The sequence below is a fragment of the Chironomus tepperi genome, unplaced genomic scaffold, assembly GCF_022539635.2.
Source record: "Chironomus tepperi strain 1889 unplaced genomic scaffold, CSIRO-AGI_Ctep_v1 contig_177, whole genome shotgun sequence".
NCBI lineage: Eukaryota > Metazoa > Arthropoda > Insecta > Diptera > Chironomidae > Chironomus > Chironomus tepperi.
The window spans coordinates 2,057,105-2,068,284 of record NW_027226299.1 but is presented as its reverse complement, the minus strand read 5'-3'; the positions used below and the strand labels follow the sequence as shown (position 1 = coordinate 2,068,284).

Genomic DNA, 11,180 nt, shown 5'->3' with positions numbered 1-11,180 from the left:
TAAAATTGGTCTCAATGACTTTAAAAGCCATCTACAAACAAGTCGTATGCTATGAAAAAATTTATTAATTTTTTGCTGAAATAAGAAGAAATTAATTGTCGTGATCCTGTTGCTTTCCATCACTCATTCATGGCATTAACGAGGATGTTGATAAGGAAATAACTTTAGTCGTTACTTTAACATTTTTGATTTTTTATTTTTCTTAATTTTTGTGTCTTTAATTGTCATAAAATTTACAATTTTTTTTAAGATTTATGAAAGATTTTCTTTGTCTTATTTTTTAAATCCTTCTGATATTTACAATGAAAATTTTAATATTTTTCATAATTTTTTATTTACCCATATTCACATCGTATAACACTTCCTGAGCGACACAAATGAAGAAGACTCCGGTATGGGGTTTTTAGGCTTCTCCTAAACCTCTTTTATCAATCTCAAATGGAAACCGTCTGTTTGGTCTATTTGGTCTTAAAAGCTACTCGGCGGATCCTTCTTCATTTGTGTCGCTCGGGCTTATGTGAATTTATTTTATCATATTGAAACCAGAGCTCGAAGTCGACCCAAATTTTGTGGAATTTGGAAAAGTCGACTTGAGTCTGAATCCATTAAAAATTGAGTCGATTTCGAGCTCTGATTGAAACTTTTATTTTCTAGAATTTAAATTATTTGAGGAGTTTCTTGATCATCGACAGTCAATTTTAAATCAGTTCCTGTCAAGTTTCAAAAAATTTAAATAATTTCAAAGTTGAAAATTAAAAAAATTCTAAAGTTGAAATTGTTTGAAAATAAACAAAACTTATTTGCAGTATTTGTAGCTATGGTACCTAGATTTTTCATGAGAAAATGAAGAAATCCATAAAAAATTCATTTTTATGCATTATGTGAGTAACTTAAAACTCATTATTTACGGAACTATTCAACTTAAAAATAATATTATTTTAATAATAATCATAACACAACCATTTTTTGTATCAACAGTTTTAATGCAGGTTGCAAACTTCACTTAGAAACTTGATTCACTTAAAAAATTATTTTGTTGGAATTAAAATTTGAATTTAAATTAATAAAAATATTTATAAATTATTAAATTTTTGTTTTTTATTGCAAAATGTTTCAAATAAAATGGAAGATTTTGAAGCTTAGCTCTTATTTAATGAGTTAAGGAATGCCTTGCACCCCATCAGGCAATCGTCCATAAATACCAGCTCGGTACCTAAAATCGACCATTTTGCCTGTTAAGTCTACAAATCAATTTGTTTTAAAATTAATCGAGAATCTGTGCATGAATGCAGGAATAAGTCAGTGATTAGAAATTACATGACACAGATTATTGCAAACTCATCACTTTGTGCAGAAGTGATTAACACGAGACATGATAATGACATGATGAATGAATTTCAAAACAACACTTTGTACTCGTGTGAATCCTTACGCTGATTGAGACTTGTGAACTTGAATTTTTGCACGGATAGTTCATCGGATGTGGTCAATAAGTGTGGAGTTGCTTATTATTCACAAAAACTCAATCCACGTCTGTTTTAAAATTTTCCATTCGCTACAAAGATTCACATCCTTCAAATCTCAATCAAATCAGCACAATCACAAATTATTAAATCTTCCCTATTATTAGACTTAAATGATAAGAATGGTCATTTCCATATACAATGTAGTCACAATGCGATGGCAACAATGTAGTCTGATATTGAACTTGCACAATCAATCTTCCATCGTCAAGCTATTGCAACATGAATCTTTTGTTTTTAATAATATAAAAACTAGAGTCTTCCTCATTTATGCAGACACTCGGGGTCATTAACTATAGAGAAATTATCCCACACATATCGACAGATCAATTCAATGGAAATAGAAAGAAATTTGAACTTTAAATAGTATTATTTATATATCTAGACTCTCATTCATTCAGCTTTAAATCACATTATGAGATTAATTGCATTTACGAGATTGCACGTTGATCAATGAGAACATTTTTGTTTTGATTTAATTTGGATTTCATTGTATACCGGATACATCAATTGATGGAGTATCGATTTGTCGTTTTGAGATTGGAAGTTGGAGATGCATAATTGGAGCTGTGGGAAGTTTTAAATTAGGTAAATTTTAATAATTTGGAATTCTGAAGTTCAAAAATTCAATTTTTAACTAAAATTTTTGAATTTTGAAGTTCAAAACACAAAATTGTCAAAAAGTTGACAAATTACAAGCATTAGTCATAGAATTTTGCCACAATAGACTTTTGCTATTCATTATTCTATGATTCGTATGTTAAATAATCAAATTAAACTCAAATTGTCCTAAAATTATGAATTTAAATTTAAATATGAGAAAATATTCATAGCTTACTATTGCAAAAATTTCCTTTAAAACCTTCAAATTTACCAAATTTAAAGCTTTTAATCCTTACATCTCTGAATTATGCAAATGCAACTTCAAAACTTCCATTAATGTAAGTAAATAACAAAAAATCCAAATGAGTAACAACTTAATAATTAAAATTGAAGTGAAAAAGTTTTGTTTTCATTTTTGCGCGACAACTTTTTGGCATCAAATGAAATGAAAAATAATTAAAACAAAGAAATGTAATAAAAAGTAGAATTTCACACGGAAGACATTTTGCATGTATGTATGTATGACGAAATATATGTATAAGAATTTATGGAAATGTTACTTATTTTTTGATTCTAAAGAAAGGTAATGTGAACCTAATTTTTGTGTCTCTTTTTCTATGCCGTGAAACCTGAACTTCTTTTCTGACTTGTCTATCAAAAGAGAGAGAAAGAGAGAGAGAGAAGGAAGAAATAGAGAAAGAGAGAAAAAAAGACGACAAAAAATTGAAATTCAATAATATTTTTCATTTCTTGCATAAAAACTTATTTTTCATATTTCAATAATTTTTCTTTAATTCATAAACTTTCAAAATCGTCCGATCCACGGTGGAGGTTGCTGACGATCCATTTGCCTCTGACGTCATAGATAAAATTCGGGTGACGAATGTCCGTCGGAATGTAAATCTTGTTGACCGTTGCGTGCATTATTGGACGCCACCGTTCCACCACCACTGCCTGTCGACTGCAACTGTAATCTCTGCTTGAGTTGATCGCGTTCCTGTGAAACACGAGCTAAATCCATTTGCATTTTCTTTAACTCAACATGTAAATTACGATTTGTTATTTCCAAGTCATGACGCTGTTGAAGTCGTTTGCTGCGACAATTTTGTGCATATCCACGATTCTTCAGGGTTCGTCGCTTCTGCTTCAATCGTACAACTTCCTCACGAGGATATCCATGAAGACGCTTATTTAATTCACGTACTGTTAATGACATCAAAAGCTCATCATTTACAATGTCATCAGCATTTCTACCCACACACGAACCATTATAACTGCTTCCAGTACTACTTGTACTACTCGCACTCTCACCACGTCCATTATGATGATGTAAACTGCTATTATGATGATGTGGCAATCGTGGCGATAATGTTGATGCAGAACCAGCTGAATGTGGACGATGAGATGGTCCATTACAACTACCGATATTAGGACCAACTGATCCAGGATGTAAGTGTGCATGTGCATGACTGTGTAATGATTGTGGATGATGAATATTTAATGCATTATGTTCTAATTGTGTAAGATAACCATGTTGTAGTGCATATGATGAAGGTGGATTTGGATTAAGTCCATTCGGTAGTGTACCTGATGTCATAAATGGTAGTTGACCGTTAAGATTGTCTTTTCGCTCCCAGTCAGCAGTCTCTGGGTGCATATGGTAATTTAATGGACGTAAATCCAATGGTTGCTCACCTCTCGTTATTGCATGTGGTAAGAACATCATATCATCACATAAACTACCCGATTGTCGGTGTGGCTGATAATATGGATAATTTTGTGTGAGCGTAGGTGAACCAACAGGCGGCGTTTCAGGTGGTGTCGATGGCGCCCCATTTACTGATGGTGAAATTATGACTGGTTGACCATGAGTCGGCGGATGAGGATACGTATCAATAGCTGCAGGTGATATTGAATGTACTTTCCTCTCATCATTATGATACCAAACACCAGGACCAGCTGTAACTGATTTTATCCTTAATGCTGGACTATTTGTAGTGCTAATTGTGTTATTGTTACTTTCTGCTGATGGAATTGGAGGATTTATCCATATTTTTGTTGTTGGCGGTGTTGGCTCTTCTCGTTTGACATTTGACTGTTGTAATTGTTGTTGCTGTTGTTGCTGCTGCTGCTGCAATTGCAACTGTTGTGCTGCCTGCTCGGCATCTAGGTGACTCAGAACAAAGTCTTGCACATACTCATCGGCTAATGTATTTTCTTCCATTTTTTTATTATTTAACTTTTTTGTGTAAATTGTTTCTTTTAATTCACAAATGTTTGTTGTCTTTACTTTATGCAATTGGACGTTGCACAATAAATTATTTATTCACAAAACAAAGAATGATATGACAAACTTAAAGTAACTTTTTTAATGTTCTGTATGTTCCGGTTGAATTTTTAATTTCATAAAAAGTTGTTTTTAGTTCCACAAAAATCACAAATTCACAATTTTCTTATGGAAATTTCGTCACTAATTCTTTTTAATCCTCTTTTGTGTGGTTTTTCTATTCACTTTTCCACATTTTCATTTTTTTCAATTCCTTAGGAATTTTTCCATATTTTTTTTTAAATTTTCTTAAATTTTCCGGCTTTAATTCACAATTTATTTAATATTTTTTCATTTAAATCTCAGTTCATTTCACAAGAAATATACAAATATTAAGTCCCATAAGAGACGTCCGTTCACATTCGCGATGCAGAAACAAATGAGGAAAATTCTATGTCGACGGCTTCTAATATGAATGAGGATCTCTTTTATGCATATTATAATAATTATACGCTCACATGCACACACATACAGTACAATGTTGTTGTGGAGTAGAAAGAAAAATGGTGTACAAGTGAGCAGAACTGTGGATTCTTTTTTTTTTTGTTAAATTTGTGCTCCAATAAAAGTCAATGCTGAAGTTAAATACTTGAAAATTTCCCCTACTCGTTGACTTAAACACACCCACAGACGATGGTTGTTTATTGTGATTTGTGAACTCAATGTAAGGATTTTATGTGGTGTGGAATGATGATGTCAAGTGCGCATGGCAAGTGGAAGCTGTATTGATAAGGGAAAACTAGGGATGTGTGAGTGATTGTGTAACGAGATTTAGAATTTTGAATTGTTTGAATTTTTAAAAAACGTTAAATTTAATTTATTGAAATTTTTAAAACCAATTATTTTTAATAATTTTATGAATCCACGGCTGCAGACGACTGACCCAAAAATTCGAGGGTATTAATAAATCCCAATTTGACCCACCAGAGGTGGACAACATTTTATTTTTTTCGGCACACCTCGATTGAAATACTCGACCACATTCATGGCACACTAGTAGTGCCGCGGCACACAGGTTGTCCACCACTGCTTCAAACTGAGAAAATTCAATTTATTCGCTATACTAACTGCAATCTTTGTCAAGTCTGTTGCTAAATTTCAACATAATGAATCACGAGTAAATTTCGTAATTCAAAACTCAAATACATATGAGACTCTGCAAGGTTCTTTGAATCCGACACCTCATTTTCATATTTTTCTTGTTGTTTTTCAGAGCTTCAAAAATTTGTCATCGTCGCTATGCTGTTTACCAGAACAAATATAAACCAGATTTTAATTTCTTTTATATTAAAAAATAAGAATTGTGCAAAATTCAGCAATATTGGAACTGTTATTGTTTATTGGTGAATTTTAAATTGGAAAATTCTATCAATTTTGCTGAGTCCGTCGCTCGACTGTTTTGAATATTTGCAATTGGACATTGACGTTAGTGTTGCGTTCTAGTTTTCTTATGAACTCTGCTGTAAAGTTCATAATACCTTCGGGTTTGCATTTGATTAAGCTTAGGATGTAGTCATTGAGCACTAACTTCATTTGTGGACTTTCAAACTTTTTCTTCAATTCTTCTTTCCTTTTTGCTTTATATTCGAGAAACATTGACATAAGTTCGACATCATCTTGCCAATGTTTCTGTAGATATTTTGTGTATTTAGCTTGGAATGGATCAACCAATGGATTGCTGTGGATGAAGTAATTTTGACTTTCACAAATCTGCTTCAGCATTTGACCTGATTGCAGCAAGAAGAAGCTTGAAATTTTCTCAATTTTCTTTTCCTCATAAATGATTATCCGGTCAACACGTTTAACTGTCAGTGCGTGGTCATTCATAAATTTAAGTTCATTTCCGTGAAACCAAAACTGCGTCAATGCAAAATCTCCATCAATATCACATGTATATGCTTGAATGCATTTGTTAAAATTCTCAATAATCAATTTTCTAATCATGAGTGCTCTAGCACCAGCAGATAAAAAATCCCCAGACTTCTTCCATTCAACGTCTCCACTAAAGCATTCAGTGTCTTTATCCTTTGTTATCGATTTAGTCAATCGAAGTCCATTATCAGTTGAAATGATGAAAATTGTCTTTTCCTATACAATGAGTAATGGAATGGAATTAAATTTGGTAATGCATTGTGAAAGGAGATGTAACTGAGGTTGATTTGGATTAAGAACTGTAATTTTCAATATTTTTATGAATTACGCAATTCCTTAGGATTTGTGTTGAATTTTCTAAACATCTCTTGTCGAAAATAGCCAGAATGACTTTATCACTGAATTACTCACTAATTAAAGTTATGCTGTACAGTTAATCTGAATATTAAACGATGTTATTTGTTTGCTGATTAAAATAAAGTAAAATTTTTATATGAAAAGGGTTTGCAACTATGAAAGGGGAAAATCAACCAATTGTTGCTCAGATAATTCAAATATGAAATGACCGTTAATAAATTCTCATTAATCCTTAGCTTAGTCGCCTTAAATTCTTTCTAAGCTGCATTATCAAATAAAGTCATAACTTCCAACCCTCGACATCAACTTTAATCATTATTGAACATGAACATACCATAAACTCGCTATCGCTGCATTTTCTCTCAATCCGTTTTTCATGAACTAACTTCAAATCCTTTGTGACAACTGAAAGACTTTCATAAATTGTACGTTCACCATTGACAAACATTTGTTGTATTGAGAATATTAAAATATTTCCATCTGATAATTCCTCAATCATTAGACATGCACTGCCAATTTGATTTGTATTGTCTATGTCTGTTTCAGCTTCAATATCAGATGATTCAGAGCCATCTGTCTTCTGACTGATTATGAAGGTTTCGTAGAAGCTAAGGTCCTTGATATTATTTATTGGAAGTGACATTTGCTCGTGAAATTTTTTTGGAGCTTCATCAAAGCAGGCGGGTGGGGCGTTTCTTGATGAGTGATGTCTTTGTGGACTTTGAGGTTCTAGCCAGACGCTTGATGCTCGTTGATATTCTTTAGCAGGCTCCACTTCCTCCTCACCTTTTACTTTGATCGAGTCATTGATGTACAAAATGTCTTTGTCAACTGTTTTTAAGAAGTCTTGTCCTTCAAAATTAAAACTTTTGCATTTTTCTTCATCTTTCTTTGGTATTTCCTTTTTTGTTGTACAGTTTTTGACAATTTTAACGTTTTTAAATTCCATTTTAATTCTAATACTTCCAAAAATCAATTTTTTGATAAAAATTCCAAAATCAAATTTTGACTTCAACTGAAAATAAAATTCAAATTTTCAATCAAAGTTGTCATAGCATTAAAAATAAATATCCCTAATATTCATGAACTTCATTTCCATAATGCTCCAAAGGAAAACTTTACACATGTTTGATCGATTAAAAGTGAAGTTCAGCAGTTGAGTTAAAATGGCTTGCAATTGCTCTAGCATTAAACCGTGTACACCTTGTGGTATGTGTTCAGGAATGGGTGGATTATCGACATTTAAGAAGAATGATAATGTAAGGCAATTAAGAACTTTAAATAACTTAAATTAATACAAAATTTCTAATTCCAGTTCCGAGTTTCTTCAGCTCTTGACGAATTTGACGATGTTTGTGGACCTGAACGTGGATTTAAGCTTAAAGATCCTTTAAGATCAAGAGATTGTAAGATTCATGTAGAAGAAACTGTAAGGGAACCTGATCCATACCATCCAAAAGTTATGAGTATGCTAAGAGAATCCAAGGATTCATCCTTACAACCTCCATCAAGCAGAATTCTTCAGCGGCCACTTCCAGAAGATTATGGCATTCAAACTAGTCCACTCGGACTTCCAGCTGAAAAGCCTCAGTGCTACTTGCCACAAGAAAATGATGATCATGTCATTGTTCCATCAGCACAGGCGCAAATGATGCAAATTGGACCATGGGCTACAGGAAGAGTCGATTGGAGTCCATTAGGTGGATTGACAGGTACACGTCCTGTTGTTGATTCTTATTCGATTACAAGATTCAGCACGAATGAATGGAGAAGAAGGAATTATGATACATTAAAAGCTGCAGATGATGCTATTGCTAAAAGTATCGTGTAAGTTGAGTCTAGTTCCATAAAAAAATCATTTTAATTAATTCATATTTTTAGGGTCGAAAACTCAGCCAAGAACTCTATAATGAGATCATATGAAGTCACTGAACATAATCAGTCAGATAATTCAAAAAGACTTCAAAATCGAGCACGAGACATCGATGACTGGAAGCAGTGCCTTGAAAGAGCGATTCGCGCAATGACTGATGAGATTTGTACTTTAGAGGAACAACGCAGACGCTTGAAGCAAGCCATGAATGTCTTGCAAATGCCTGAATCAATTGTGACTGAATGTCTTGAGACAAGAACTCGCCGACCAGACAACGAGATTGTAAGAGATGAGCCTGAGGAGGAGCTGATTAAGGAAAAAGCATTGATATCTGAAATTCGATTGCTGTTCATCAAAACTTTGTCTGAAATTGAGGCACAACTCCGAGAAAATCGGACAAATAAGGATCGAATGGAATTTGACTGGAGTGACAAGTCGGATGCTCATGAGAATGATTCTAGGAACTGCCAATTAAGCAACAAGTCTCTTGCAATAATGTTCAAAGCAGGAGCTACTAGATTTCCAGCTGAGTAAGCTATTAAATTCCTGAAATTTTAATTCCTTACTTTCATTCTGTTTATTTTAGTCAATCCACTGAAATTTATTGGGAACAATACACAGTCGACAACCTTAATTCAGCTGAAAATTGTCGCAAAAAATCAATCCAGCTACGATCAACTCTCGATGCAATTCTAATGAATTCTGCAAGAGACTTGCGTACACAAGCTGACAACTGCGACAAAGCTCTACACAACAGGATCATTTGCATGGATGAAATACGTCAGCGTCTTGAAAATGAACTGCGAACTTGCCTTCGTCGTCTAGCTGATACTGAAATTCAGATTGAGAAGCTTCAAGTCGCCATCCGTAACATGGACTATCCAATGAAAGTCTCACAAACACGACTTGATAATCGCCATCAACGTCCAAGAGTCGAAAATTGCAGAGATGAGTCACAATTTGCTTTAATTGGTGAAGTCAAGTCCATCAATGATTCCATTTCCATTCTTAATGAGGAATTGAAGAATTCTCATGAAATGAAGAAGCAGTTGATGATTGAACGTGGCAATTTGGAGCGTGAGATCATGCTTAAAAGGAGAACAATTAATATTGACCGTGAAAGGATTCAGTTAATAAGGACTTCATTCCCAAGCACAACTGCTCTGACTGGATATTGAGGATCTTAAGATTTTGCACAGGATTTGATGATTTTTTTCATAGCTTAGTTGACTTTGTTAGATGCTAGTCCATAATTTTCAATTTTCAATAAAACACAGGATACAAGATAATATTTTGCAGTTGTTCCTTTGCTATGGCAAAATTCAAAACAAACGAGGGGAGTGTTTTGATGTCAATTCGATAACTAAAGCCGCTAAAAACTGTACGAATTCAAATTTCAAAAGTTCGTTACACAAAATATGTTCATAGTCTTCAAAATGGAACATTGGAATGGAAACTGGATTAATCAGGTTGGTCAAAATGACTATTATCTTTAGTATTATGTCACTTGCTTAATAGTGATCAAATTAGAAATGTAATTAAAAAGATAAATGTGGAGAAAACTTAGTTGCAACGGCCGATTGTGTAATGAATAATTTGAAAATTTAAAAGCCGTTATAGAATTTTAGAATTTAAATCCTAGATTAGAGATAAATCTACGGATTTAGATGCTATAAATTAAGCAATCTACAATATTAACACTGTAATGAGAAGGAGAATATCTCGGACTGTATACTCAACATGCTGAAAATTGGTTCTCTTTATCTCCAGCCATAGTAGTATCCAGCCCTTGATTGTGATTATAAGAATAAGAATATATGCTAAAAATAACGACTCATCAAAAATTTGTGACTACACATGAGGATCATCTATATTAACAAAGTCATTAACCAATTCACGCTTTGTGTATCGTAAATGTATCATTCATAATAATGCATCATTTTCGAAGTAAACCGCATGCATGAGAGAAACAATGACTTTTCGCTCACAATGCCACTTGTTCCTAGAAAATAAGAAAAATAAATTTTCACGACAATTTTCTCTTTTCCTCGAAATTTTCTACTTCTTTATGATTTTTTTGTTTATATACGAATCTTATCTTGTCAGACATAACATGCCGAACAAATCACATTTTGTCTACAGAATAATTTACAATAATTATTACAGCGATTAGCCATCAATGAGAGATAATAGTCCTGTCCACCCACATGTGGACATTACACACTTAATGAGAGTTTTATTGTTCCTAATACCAAATTATTGTGTACCTTATCGTAAACCAAACTTGTAACAATAATATATAAATAGATCACTTTTTAATGGGAAGGAAGCTGAATGAAAAAAAGTAAATATTTTTTGCATAGGTGGAAGCGTCACAAATTTTCTTTATTTTCGCTCATTTTTCTTTGAATTTCAGAGTTGGTATTGGGGAAGCTGGCTTGGGTATGGACTAGATTGAGGATGGTTACACTGTTTTGTCATCAATATGAAAACGAATACATGATTTGCGCAGTGTTTTCCAAACTTTATGCCGATATGTTTTGGAGGTGCCTTGAACTGCATACCGTGAGAGGTTTTGTAGTGGCTTAGCCCCAAAGTGAGCCGTTTGGACCTATTCAGCATTAAA

At 33.3% G+C, this 11,180-nt stretch overlaps 3 protein-coding genes across 3 annotated transcripts; 1 reads left to right on the top strand and 2 right to left on the bottom strand.

The window, feature by feature from the left end:
• Positions 1-2,551: 2,551 nt before the first annotated feature.
• tj (traffic jam) lies at positions 2,552-4,811 on the bottom strand. Its single transcript, XM_070638998.1, has one exon. It carries the CDS (start codon positions 4,348-4,350, stop codon positions 2,986-2,988), a length of 1,365 nt encoding a protein of 454 aa, XP_070495099.1. The 5' UTR covers positions 4,351-4,811; the 3' UTR covers positions 2,552-2,985.
• A 1,009-nt stretch (positions 4,812-5,820) lies between these two features.
• Positions 5,821-7,540, bottom strand: LOC139089544 (ciliogenesis-associated TTC17-interacting protein). The gene is made up of 2 exons (XM_070639097.1): positions 7,016-7,540; positions 5,821-6,540 (listed from the first exon to the last, which is right to left on the bottom strand). The coding sequence occupies exons 1-2, from the start codon at positions 7,322-7,324 to the stop codon at positions 5,821-5,823; spliced, it is 1,029 nt and encodes a 342-aa protein (XP_070495198.1). The 5' UTR covers positions 7,325-7,540.
• A 307-nt stretch (positions 7,541-7,847) lies between these two features.
• On the top strand, positions 7,848-9,732 carry Tektin-A (Tektin A). The gene is made up of 4 exons (XM_070639096.1): positions 7,848-7,940; positions 7,997-8,508; positions 8,563-9,084; positions 9,141-9,732. Exons 1-4 carry the CDS (start codon positions 7,848-7,850, stop codon positions 9,730-9,732), a joined length of 1,719 nt encoding a protein of 572 aa, XP_070495197.1.
• Positions 9,733-11,180: the final 1,448 nt, after the last annotated feature.